Source organism: Zootoca vivipara, chromosome 6 (genome assembly GCF_965207765.1).
Source record: "Zootoca vivipara chromosome 6, rZooViv2.hap1.1, whole genome shotgun sequence".
NCBI lineage: Eukaryota > Metazoa > Chordata > Lepidosauria > Squamata > Lacertidae > Zootoca > Zootoca vivipara.
In genome coordinates, this window is record NC_142589.1 from 15,812,779 (window position 1) to 15,825,886 (window position 13,108).

Genomic DNA, 13,108 nt, shown 5'->3' on the forward strand with positions numbered 1-13,108 from the left:
ACAGCAGGTGATGGAAAAGGCAAGTTCATTCTTCTGCACATCCTGTTAAAGGATCTCAGTCAGTGTAACACAATGGTCAGAGTGCTGGACTAGGACCTGGGAGACCAAGGTTCAAATCCCCACTCAGCTAGTTTCTCACTCTCATCCTAACCTACCTCACAGGGTTGTTGTGAGGATGAAATGGGGAGAAGGAGAAGGATATACACCACTTTGAGCTCCTTGGTGGAGAGGTGGGATATAAATTGATCAAATTAAATTAGCAGGTGATGGAGAAGGCCTTTCTCTGCTGCAGAGCCCCGGAGAGCCGCTGCCAGTCAGAGCAGGCAATACTGGATGAATAGTCTAACCTATGTTTCGCATCCAAATACTATGCATTTGCCACATCCACTTCCAAAGCCCCAAAGGAATATTATAGCATCAAGTTACAAACACACACACACACACACACACAGAGAGAGAGAGAGAGAGAGAGAGAGAGAGAGAGAGAGAGAGAGAGAGAGAGAGAGTCAATTGTAGCAACACCCAGATCTGCCGTTTCTGGACAATGAAAGATTTTAAAGCGTGGATCCCAAACTCAGACTATGTCTATACAAAGCCACAAAACTACAAACACCCAACTTGGTTTTCTTACATAACTAAGGGCCCACCGATACCCAGGTTAATGCAGATTGTGAACCCCTTTAATTCTCCCTCATTCTCTTTCCACTGCTACTGTCCAACACTCTCCAAGTCCATAGTTTCCCTATGCTCTGAAAATCCAAATAGGAGAGCTACGTCAGTTGCATAGGGAGCCTCCAGATTTAGGGAGAAGAAAGTGTGGGGCGGCAGGAGCAGTTGAGAGGAGAACGCGGCATGGACGGGGGGGAATTAAAGGAGGCTCAGGGGTTCGCCATCGCCATTAAGCCGAGCTATGGAAGGGCCCTAAAAGCTGAAGGTGTTGCCAACCCCCTCCCCTCCTCCTTTTACAGCCCTCCGGCACCCTAACCCTTGCGACAAAGGGAAAGAAAGACAGCATGCAGTTGCATCCCTAAGCCCTGCTGCACCTCTGGAGTTCCGGAGAAACAGTCCCTTACCAGAAGGTACTCAAGTCTGCCGAAAATCTTCATGACCCCGTTGTTTGGGCTGTGCGCACGAATCTCTTTTCGGGACACTCTCCGGAGTGGCAGTGTTGTACGGCACACTTCGAGATCGGAGAGATGCTCTGCCCCCCTCACTGCCAACACATACACACGCTGCTTTTTTAACCCCTCCCACTCCCGTTTCACTCTGCTAGGGCCCGGACCGCAGGGTTCTCCGTCTCCAGCCTGTGGACCACCTGCTCCATCCCTCCTCCTCTTCCCTCCCTCCCTCCCTCCCTAAGGATAGTGGCTTCCCTTTCACAGCCGATCAGCTTAGCACAAGGGCTAATTATCATACAGCTGTCGCCTGGAGATGGAGGGGGGGTGCAGAGAAGATGCAGTGGGGTTTAACGGGGAGGGGGGGAAACTCCACTGTGTGGCCTTTGACCTTGCTCTGGAGGGACTCACTGAGCTTCTACGGAAAACCACTTCCTACCAATATTGCCTTCCCTCCTGTCCCACCCTGTTCTCCACTAGCCCCCCCAGCCCCCATCCACCCACAGCAACTCATTGGTGGGGTGCCACCTGCGGAGACAGGGACCCCCTCCTTGGCCAACCCAAAGCTCTGCTTGCACCCTGTCGGAGGAGGACGATAAAGCAATGTGCCATATGGCCAGCCCGGTTAAGTTATTTATTTCCAAAGCCTCCCTCCTAAATCAACCTGACGGGTGCTGCCCCAGCGCACAGATACTCCCTCCTTGTTCCCACGCATTCACGAGCCAGGCAACTCTCTAGCTATCCCAGAAGTCCTGGAAGAGGACCAGGCCCCTGTAGCGGAATGTGCCACCCATCAAATGGCATGGGGAGGATGGATGGATGGTGGACAGATGACAGAACCCCTTCCAGTAAACGCTGGGGTTTTATTATGCAAATATATTTTTCCCATCACCTGGGTGCCTTCCCGTTTCCTTTTATAATTTAATATTTAATTGCTGTCACCGCTGCAAGATCTTATGGCAACAGGCAGGTAAGAAATCTATTATAACTAAATAAAAATAGGCATTTGATACCGGTTTTCTGGCGTCAGCATTCCCTGCCCTCTCTCCCTCTGCCAACAAATTGTTTAGCCTCCTGCCCTCTGATCTGTCATGGATACACTTAATCCTTTATAAGACCGTAACAGCAGCTTTGCCAGATCGGGCCAAATGTCCACATTAACTGCAGTAGCTAAGCAGAACCTCCAGGTTCAGAAGCAGTCTATTTTGGAATTCTAGATGCCAGGATGACCACAAGATGCCTGACAGGAGAAAGAAGAAAAGGTCCCAATTCCCATGCTTTGCCCCATGGGGTTGACAACCTCTGAGCAAGCACCATATAATGGGGGTTCTACTCCAGCAAAATCTGGAGTAGCTGCAGGCTGCAGGTTGCCTACCCATGCTCTGCAGCAGGGATGCAGAAGCCATCCAACCTGAGGCACACTGTCTATTCCAGGCAGCCTTCCAGCAGCCACATGCTTCTCCCAATTTCCTGTGCTTATAGGAACATAAATAGAGCCCAGCAGGATCAGGCTGGAGGCCTCACTCTAGACCAATATCCTGCTCTCACAGTGGAAGAGACAAGAGGCAGCACCCTCCCTACATATTGCCTCCGGCAGTGGAGGTAGAGCAAGGTGTTACAGATTTTTTGGGAGGGACCCAAATTAGAAATGAATAAATGGTAGGATTTTGATGACTGTGGTGCCTTGGTTTAAGAACAGCTTAGTTTATGAACAACTTGGATTCAGAACGCTGCAAACCCGGAAGTAGGTGTTTTGGTTTGTGAACTTTGCCTTGGAAACAGAATACATTTCGCTTCCAGTTGCGTGTGTTCCATTCGTAAATTGAGTCCCCCACTGCAATGGGAAAGCACGCCTTGGTTTTTAAGAACGTTTTGGTTTAAGAACGGTCTTCCGGAACGGATTAAGTTCGTAAACCAAGGTACCACTGTATTTGGGAGAAATACAAGCTGCATAGGAATTCCTGAGCTAGCCAATGTAAAATGACCATGCCAGGCTAGGGCCGTTAAGAAACAATACAGGCCACTGAGGGCCATTGGCAATTGCCTTCAAGTGTAAACAGAGACTGGAGGTTTGGAAGGTTGCCAGGGTAACTGGGTGTGAGGTGTCAGGAAAAGAGAGGTTTGCTGTTGTTGTTTTTAACAAGGTGGTCAGGGAAGAAGAAAGAGGAAGAAGAAAGACCGGGCTCCATCTTAGGCAGGCTGGCTGAAGTCTGGCTGGGAGAGATGCCTTGGACTGCACTGCTGTAAGGGACAAGCCCCTCTTGAAATGACCGTGCTGCAAGTTCTGGACTCCTTCCATGCAGACTGAAGGTGTAAATAAGTGAATAAACCATATTGGTTAAAGCTGCAACATCTTTCTACCCTGCCTCAATTCTCCAAAGGGACAGAGACCCCGGGTGATCGCCTGGAACCCGCAGGAATCTTGCAGGGAGTGGGGGTGGCACACAACTTTTGTAACAATAGCCACTGTGGCTGGTGCCTGCTTGCAGCCTTATCCTCCATTAATTTGCCTCCCCCCTTCTTAAAAAGGAGAAGAGCATAAGAAGAGCCTGCTGGATCAGGCCAACGACGCATCTTGTCCAGCATCTTGTTCTTACAGTGGCCAACCAGATGCCCCATTGAGCGAAACAGCAATCCTACTCCCCAAACTTGTGATTCCCAGCAACTGGCATTCAGATGCACTCTGTCTCCACGAATGCAGCCCTCGTGGCTATCAGCCACTGAATTTTGGTGAATAATCTGCTTTTTTTTCCCTTGCCCCGCCCTCAGCGTCCCCCAGCTGTCAGGAAAGTTAGCCGAAGGCTATAAAATCCAAACGCCTCCCCCCCCCCCCGTCAGCCTTTGCTTGCTCTCACGCAAGGATTTTATTCTTTTTGCAAGAGGGAGGCTCAAGTTGGTTTGGCTTCTGTTTAAGCGGGGCTTGTTTTCCTACAGGGCGTAAATCAGCCAAAAAGGGGAACTCCGAGATGCAAAGGAGGCTGCAACACGCAATCTGGAAGACAGCGGTTAGCTGAGAGGACAAAAGCATCTTGGAATGATGGCTGTCCAGGGAATATGTACAAAAGGGACACACACACACACACACACACACACACACACACCCCGGGAAAAGGAAGGGAAGGACGGAGCAGGGGTGTGTGTTGGGACATCCCCCGCCAAAAGGGAAAGAATAACTGGGCTCCTACAAAACCATCGCTATTTTGCTGCTAGGCATACTGGCAAACTCTCGTTGCACAATGAAAAGGCCTCTCCCAGATGTCCTGTTTATTGTGGGTTTGTGAAGATTTGGGAGCAGAGTAACTCCCATCAGAAGTTCACTGTCTATTTAACTTATGATACAATGGTAAGAATAGGTGTTGGGGGACCTTTTGCCCTCTGGGTGTTGCTGAACTACAACTCCCACCAGCCCCAGCTAGCATGGCAGCTGTAGTTTTAGCTCAGCAACATCTGGAGTGCTGCAGGTTGCTGCCACACCTGATTTATTGGGTTTATTAAAGGGCAAGGTGTTGGCAAGGGGGGGGCACCACGCTCTTCACTATGGCACGGTGCCCATCCCTCCTGCTTCCCCCCCCCATCAGATTAATTAGGCCTGGTAGCATCTGCACAGTGTATCAATTCCCTGGGCCCACTTGCCAGTGGATTTCAAATTCTGTCCCGCTCTTAACTCTCAGAGCACACCATGTTCCCTCTGGGAGGCATGGCTGTCAAACCATGAACGCCCTGGGCTCTGTACCTCCTCCTCTCCTCCACCCCCTGCCACCTGCTTGCTCAGGAACACCAGTTCATTGGAGTAAATGGATGACAGTGGATTTGTCAATGAATCCCGTGCCATCTGCGGCCGGCTTTCTCTGTAATCCGGATTTGGGCCTAAGTGCCCCTTTTGGCACTTGTAAACATGGTTACACACAGAGACACAGGAGGGGGGTGTCCCGACCAAGATAACAGCTGCACGGGCAGAAGACAAAATCTGTCCATTTCAGTGTCTCTCAATTTCTTGGTTATCCAGTGTTAAGTGCAGCTCTCCACATTTCCGTACTCCGTAGGTGATTTTTCTTTGAAAGCCCTCCTGGAAATCCGCCAGCATTTTAGTTTAGCTGGGTTATATCTAGCTACCATTCTACTTAAAGGAGACCCGTGGAAATCAATGGACCCAAGTTTTCTATTTGTCAATTTATTTGCATTTATAAACCCCACCTTTCCCCTCATTTAATTCCCACAAAAACCCTGTGAGGTAGGTAAGGCTGAAAGATTTTGACTGGCCCAAGGTCACACCCAGTGAGCTTCGTGGCCAAGTGGGGGATTTGAACCCCGGTCTCCCAGGTCCTAGTCTGACTCTTTTAATGCCATCCCACTGTTAGTCATGTCTATGGATCAATCACTTAGAGATGGTGGTTTAGAAGGCAATTAATAAATTAATTGCATCAATAACAGATAATAATAATAATAATAATAATAATAATAATAATAATAATAATAATGCCTGTTAACTTCTATGGATCTGCTCTGAGTAGTGCAAACATTTTCTTACACAATTTTCCTGAATCTACACAATTCTGCCTAATGCAACTTGCATTTTATGTTATTTTCACCAGTTTTATGGATGTTTGTGCACTTATAGACACATGTTTGCACACATTGTGTTGCATCCAACGTTAGTCCTACTCAGAGCAGACCCACTGAAATCAGTGGACCTGACTAAGATCCATTCATTTCAATGGGTGAACTCTGAGTAAAACACAGTTGTCAAACATAAGTTAGTCGTGTGTGTGCATTAATTTCAACGGGTCCACTATGAATGGGGCAAATGTTGCATCCAACCCATTTTGTTTTGTTTTGTTTGGAGAACTGGGAAAAAAAACTGGGGGGAAAGTGTAGATTTCAAAGGACAGCTGCATTTTGGTTTGTGTATCCTTTCAGGAAGTGAAAACTATCTGAATTGCTCTCCCATCTTTCTATAGAAGGCGGGTCGGTCAAGGTTGTGAGGTTCAAACCTAGTGGCGCTAACTTTGAGACAGAAGTCCAGAGCCCACTGTGCAGAAAGACTAGAAGAGTCCTCAAATGCAGAAGCAATGCCCAACCACATTTCGAAGTAACTTATAAAAAATAATACACATGACTATCTAAGGATAGATCCCCCTTCAAAAAGACCACAACGCACCTCTTTTCAAAACCATCTGGACCCACAAAAGACTGCTGGACACAGAAGCACTCTTCCTGCTAATGAGACAGTGTCTGGGAACTTGGACGCAGCAACAAGTGACTTAGGGGAAATGCTCTGCACATGTTCAGAGATACCCTTGTCAACCAACCCAGCAGTTCTATGGAAAATTAATCCTTGGCTGAGTGCCACACCAGATGGAAACAGCCCCATTCATGTTTCCCTGCACAGTCATAATCCAATCCCTCCTCTCCCAACGTTAACTGCGGGAGCAGGATAAACAAAAGGCCAAGGGGCAATGATCTAGAGCAAGTTTCACAACTGTACAAACCATCAGGGAACACGTAGGCTGGTACTCACCTGCAGAAGAGTCTGGGAGGGCATGTTAGAAATTGGTGGAGAAGGAGGGAAGAAAAAAGAGAGGAAAGAAACAGTGTTACTTGGTGGAAGTTTATTCATAAAAAACATCCAAGGCTGCTAGATGCAGTTTCTGAATCCAGACACCAGTGGAACTCAAAGATTCAGGACTGTGCTAATAATAACAACAGCATTCTGCAACCAACCCCATCCAAATTCTGCAACATGCATGCAGCAAACAGATGAAGCGTTTGTAAACAAAAAAAACCCTGTTATGCCACAATAACTATTTCTGCAAAACTTATCCTGGGTGAACTAACCACATAGATGACCTGTGCCCTGTAGCCCTGCTTCCTGGCAATTTTTTGCAGCAACTGTTATAGCTTTGAGCTGCTTTTCAGCAAATTTCCCCCATGCGCTGTCAAATTTTAACTGTGCAACCATAAGGACTAGAAACTTGCTCTCTTTTTTTCTTTCTTTCCAAAATGCAAGGTCAGATTCTCTGTAGGTGGAATTTTGTGAGCAACAAGCAGGCCTGGCATAAGACTGCCAAATTTGCAGCCACATTTTCAGGTTATGAAAGCGGTGCGCTTTGGTCTATTTTGACAAGGGGGCTGGGGAGGCAATCTCAGCAAAGCTGGCAAAGAATTTACCCAAGACACTGAAGAGCCAATCGGATAAGACAATACTGGTCTGAATAGGACCTTCCTAACCCAGAGACCCAGAAACCAAAACTGATCCAGAGCAATTTAACATTAGCCTCCTGAATCAACAGAAGCTGCAATCCTGTGCATACTTATTGTGAGAAATAAACCTCATGGAACTCAAGAGGAATCATAGAATTGTAGAGTTGGAAGGGACCACAAGGGTCATCCAGGCCAACCCCCTGCAATGCAGGAATCTTTTCCCCAACTGGAACCTACAACCCTGAGGTTAAGAGTCTTATGCCCAACCAACTGAGCTATGTTTGCCATTGTTTCTGGGTCAAGGGGAACAGCTTTAAAAGAGAAGTGATTTACAAAATAGTGTCATTCCCATCTATCCCCCTTAACAAACTACAGCTCCCAGGATTCTATTATTATCATTATCATCATCATCATTTGCCAGGGGCGGGAATGTGCTTCAAATGTGCTTTAAACGTATGGTGCGCACACAGCCTAAATATCCTTTTTAAACCTCTGTTTCTTTGCCTTGGGGGATGTGAGGGGAAGGCTGGCTCTCGTTTCCCACAGATCGCAGCCAGTGCTGGAGAAAGGACTCCCGTCTCCCCATCCCGCACATCTGTCCAGCTGGCTTCCCCACCCTCCTCCTCTCATCCTTGCCAGATGGCCCACGGCTTCTCCTGCATCAGCCAGCAGATGGGGAAATGGCTGCAGTCTTGCCGCTTCTTCCCCCTCCTTCCCCCTTTCTTAAGACTGGACCAGGTTGAAATGCCATGTTTCTTATTTTGCTTGTCACAAGAGATCACAGCACCCCAAAGAGTCAGTGTAAGGGACTATCAGGAGGGGTAGAAGGGAGAGCTCTAGGAAATAAGTGACTCACTTCCCTCGCGTTCCCCGTTGTTTTGGGGCTTTCTTTTCTTTCCCAGACTTTGAGCCCCTATTTACTTACTTACTCACTCACCTACTTACTTACTTACCAGTACTTATTAAATTTGTACACCACCCTTCACCCAAAGATCTCGGGGAGCTTCACAGCATAAAGAAACAAAACAGTAACAATAACCCCCTGCCCCACTCCCACAAACACATCTAAAAATACAATCCACAACAGCACACTGCGATACCACTTTAACAAGTCATGGCTTCCCCCTGCCCAAAGAATTATGGGAACCGCAGTTTGTTAAGGGTGCTGACAGAGAGTTACAGTTTCCAGAGTTCCTTGCAAAGAGGGATTGATTGTTAAACTATGACGGGAGGGGAATAAGAGTAGGGAGCAGGGCCGTCTTAAGAAGGTCGGGCCTCCTGGTGCCGTGGTGCGCAGATCGCTCCGGCGCTCCTGCCCCGTTTCTTCCCGCGGCTGGTGGGCGGGCGCAGTGTGCAGCGTGGTTTCCGCGCCGCCCTGCCAACCCAGCACCCTGCCGCCGCGTGCTACCCAGCCTACCCCTAGAGCCGGCCCTGGGTCCCAGAATTCTTTGGGGGAAGCCGTGAATGTTTAAAGCATCATCCTAGTGCTTTAAATGCATGATGTGAATGTGGTCATAGTCTAAAGCACCGTCCTGTTCTCGGAGGATGGCCAAACTGATGGCTATGGGAAGCCCACAAACAGGGCTTGAGTACAAAAGCACTTGTCCCTACCCTGCAGCTGAGTGGGTTCTGAGAGCAGGGTGAGGTTGGTGGAGCACTAATGGACCAGCCCCTGCTCTGCAGACAGAATTATAAATAAAAGTGGGCTTCATTATGTCCTTCATTATGACGGGGTTTAAAAAGTCTCCGGTTCTGCCTCCTCCTCCTGCTGCTGCTGCTGATCAAAGCCCTGATTCCACTGAGTCCTCTTTGCTCTGCAGGAAGATCAGGGTGTGTGAAGAGCTGGCAGTGGGACATGGGAGACCAGGAATCAAATCCCTGCTTGGCCATGAAGCTCACTGGGTGTGACCTTAGGCAAAGCCACTAAACTATTTCACGGGGTTCTTGTGGGGATTAAACAAGGAAGAACCACATGTTCCACCTTGACCTCCTTGGAGGAATAAGTGGGATAAAAATGCAATTTTTAAAAAAAGAATCTCTGTTTGCTCTTCCTAAGTGGCTAAAGTTTGGGTGGGTGGGGAGAGATCCCCACTCCTCCAACTTAGGCTTCAGATACACACGCCCAGACACAGACAGACACACAGACTGCTGCTTCTTCCTCCTTCTCAATCCAAGCCAAATCCCATTGGTGCTGTGGTGCTCATGACCGATGGTTACCAGAGGCATCTGGCTGGGAGCAAAGTACTGGACAGGGTGGGCCTTGAGTCTGATCTAGCAGGCCTCGCGGTCTTACGCCTTAGCACACATGCGCTGTGACTGCCCACACATGCGCACTAGCCAGAAGAACAGATTGCTGCCTGGCTCTCCTAGTCAAATCCTGGGACAGAGAAAAGGGGTGGGAAATCATCACCTTTGCCTACTTTCATAAGCTTCATCGAAAACACCAGCAATCATTCACGGCCAGTAAGACTCACCCGTTGTTGAATAAGTGCATGCTTGTGCTCCATTTCCCGCTTCTCCACAGCAGAGTCGATCACCAACTGGTCCAGCTACAAGCAAGAAGATGGGAGGAAACACAGTTGTGGGGTTTTCCCCTCTGTCCCTTGCTTCATGCCTCTCTAGGCTCAAGGGCTTAAAATGAGGGAAGACCGAAAGCACATTCGCTCTCCAAACATGTTAATCATACGTAAAGAGTAAGTCTGTTATACTTACCCTCTGTACCTTGTAAGTATAGTAAGTGTACTTAATAGTTATAGGTGACATGCACACTATATAGTCAAAGTACTCATATATACCAGTTTAAATAGACATGGTTTCTCCCAAAGAATCCTGGGAATTGTAGCTCTGTGAGTTGGGAATGTCTCCTAACTGATCTGAGCTCCTTTGGCAAGAAGGACACACTTAACATTGTGTGTATGAACTTAACAGTGTTTAGTTTTTCTTTCGGTTGCTATATTGATAATGTTGTTGATATTGTTTTATAGATTATAAGAGCTGTACTGATTTGTTAATCATATAATATGACTTTTGCTTTAATTGTGATGTTTAGCTTATTTTTTAGTCGTTGCTTTCTTGACAGTGTTTTATAGATTGCAATTGTTTTAATTATTCTATATGACTCACGCTGTATTTTTGATAATCTATTATGTTCTCTCTTGTTGTTACTGATTGTTTGTAAGCCACTTTGGAATTCAGCCGAATGAACAGAGGCACAGGAATATAACAAATCAAACCAATCAAATCAGTTCCCAGGATTCCTTGGGGGGGGGGGGAGCTATGATGACTGAAGCGGCATAAAAGTGCTTTAAATGTATATGCCACCTGGTGTTTATATACTGCCCAATAACCGAGCAGTAAACAGGTTTAAAACTATGCAAACCAGCAGACACAAACATGAAATCTAAAACAAAATAAAACCCATCTTAAGGGGGGGAGGGGGAGTAAAAATTTCTCTGGTTCTGTTGGCGAAGTAAAAAACTCATGTTAAGAATCTCCCGGCACAATACTGCACCCTTCACTTTAAAGACCCTAAATGGAGGCTGGGTAGGCAAGGCAAGGGATGCCTCTCATCTGACTTTGAGGTCACATCCATACTGCACAATTAAACCACGCTTATAGCACTGCCAGTCATGGAATCATAGAATTGTAGCATTATCTAGCCCAAGCCCCTGCAATGCAGGAATCTCAACTAGAACATAAATGGCAGGTGCCCATGAAACCAGCTTCCAGCAAATTAAAACATCCAACATTAAAAACTTCCATATACAATCCCTGCCCGGAACCCTGGAGAACTGCTGCCTGTCAGTGCTGGCAATGCTGCGCTAGCTGGGCTGCAGTACAGCTTCCAACATTCCTAACGGCCTGGCTCTGTATAAAGGAAGCTTCCTAGATTCTTTCGGGGTGGGGAGCAGCTTGGTCCAACAGCCCCGATTCCACCAAAGCCAAGCCATTGAGTTTGCTCCATCGCTCCACCGCCGACCTGCCCCAGCCGCTCCCGCCCTCCTGAGCAAGGCCGAAGACGTCGAGAGAGACGCAGAAACCTCGCAGGGGGTGGCCAGGGCACAACCGTGCTACGTGAGGGCACCTGAGGGATTAGCGCACTGATGCTTTGCGACAGCTCTGAGGATTAGCCGGGAGGCTCTTATCCAGAGTTGACGTCAGGGACGCGAACGACCCCCGCAGGGGCTTGTAGCCACAGAGGCCCAGAGGTGAAGGCCTTAAAGCAAGCATTGACAGGCCTAGGGCAGTGGCTACCAGGCCTTCCCCTCACAAGCACATCCCTACACCCCCAGGACCACTTGAAACCCGCTGAGGGTCTTGGTGGAAAGCCCTGAATTTTTTTCCCCTGCCTGTTGTTTCCTAGCAACTGTGCAGCTACGGTGCATGGACCTGTTAGAAAAGGGGTTCTGGTTGTGTCGTTTTTCCTTTGTGTTTCAAGTGACCCCTTCCCCCTGTCATTTCTTCTCCTGCTTTCACCTTCCGGGAGGACCCACGGGTTTGAAAAATAGCGGAGCAGCCATTACACTCCCACCCACCCCAAAAAATTGCAGTGATGTAGCCAATGCTGGCCTTACTCAGAGTAGACCCATTGCTGTTCATGGACATGGCTAACTTAGACTCTTCTTCCGTAAGTCTGCTCCAAGAAGGATTTAGTTGGATGCAAGCCAATGTTTCCTGTTTCATCCCAATTCTGTGTCCAAGGCAGCTGTCTACCAGCTCCATCTGGTACACAGGCTGAGACCCTACCTGCCTGTGGACTATCTCGCCAGAGTGGTGCATGCTCTAGTTATCTCCCGCTTAGACTACTGCAATGTGCTCTACATGGGGCTACCTTTGAAGGTGACCCGGAAACTACAATTAATCCAGAATGCAACAGCTAGACTGGTGACTGGGAGTGGACGCCAAAACCATATAACCAGTCCTGAAAGACCTACACTGGCTCCCAGTGTGTTTCCGAGCACAATTCAAAGTGTTGGTGCTGACCTTTAAAGCCCTAAACGGCCTCGGTCCAGTATACCTGAAGGAGTGTCTCCACCCCCATCGTTCTGCCCGGTCACTGAGATCTAGATCAGAGGGCCTTCTGGCAGTTCTCTCCCTGCGAGAAGTGAGGTTACAGGGAACCAGGCAGAGGGCCTTCTCAGTAGTGATGCCAGCCTTGTGGAAGACCCTCCCATCAGATGTCAAAGAAATAAACAATAAACTATCTGACTTTTAGAAGACATCTGAAGGCAGCCCTTTTTAGGGAAGTTTTTAAATGTTTGATGTTTTATCGTGTTTTTAATCATCTGTTGGAAGCCGCCCAGAGTGGCTAGGGAAACCCAGCCAGATGGGTAGGGTATAAATAATAAATTACTACTACTACGGCGACTACTACTACTACCAGGAAACCATGGTTAGCAAGTTCAGTAAAAGCCAGGGCATTTGAAGGCTGAACTTGGCCCTGGCTCAATACCCTGGCTCATTCTGAAGCTCCTTACCTTCCTATTGCTTCTTACCTCGGTGGCCAGCTTCTTCATATAGGGGTCCAGTTCGTGAAGGAGGCTGTAGCCCTGCTGGAAAAAGGTGTACTGAGCCTGCATGAAGGACAGCATCTGGAGAAGAAAAGAAGAACATGTCTATGGGTCTACTCTGAGTGGATGCAACCCATTGATCTAGGTGCATTTATTCGATTTAAAAAAAACAGCGTACATACTGTTCGACTGCAATAAAACCTCCAAGCGGTTCACAAGAAAATATTACAATTATAAGTAAAAACAGGTTAGAACGATTTAAAACATTTATAGTAATTAAAA

The 13,108-nt window shown here is 47.8% G+C and overlaps 1 protein-coding gene across 3 annotated transcripts in view; it reads right to left on the bottom strand.

Moving 5' to 3' along the window:
* The window catches only part of ACAP3 (ArfGAP with coiled-coil, ankyrin repeat and PH domains 3), a 138,712-nt gene that overhangs the window by 46,981 nt on the left and 78,623 nt on the right, over positions 1–13,108 (bottom strand). For all 3 annotated transcript variants that reach the window (XM_088671620.1, XM_035117469.3, XM_088671619.1), the window contains exons 8-10: positions 12,812–12,907; positions 9,791–9,865; positions 6,634–6,645 (exon numbers count right to left, since the gene is read on the bottom strand). In XM_088671620.1, coding sequence (XP_088527746.1) covers positions 6,634–6,645; positions 9,791–9,865; positions 12,812–12,907 — 183 coding nt within the window. The remainder of the gene's footprint in view (positions 1–6,633; positions 6,646–9,790; positions 9,866–12,811; positions 12,908–13,108) is intronic.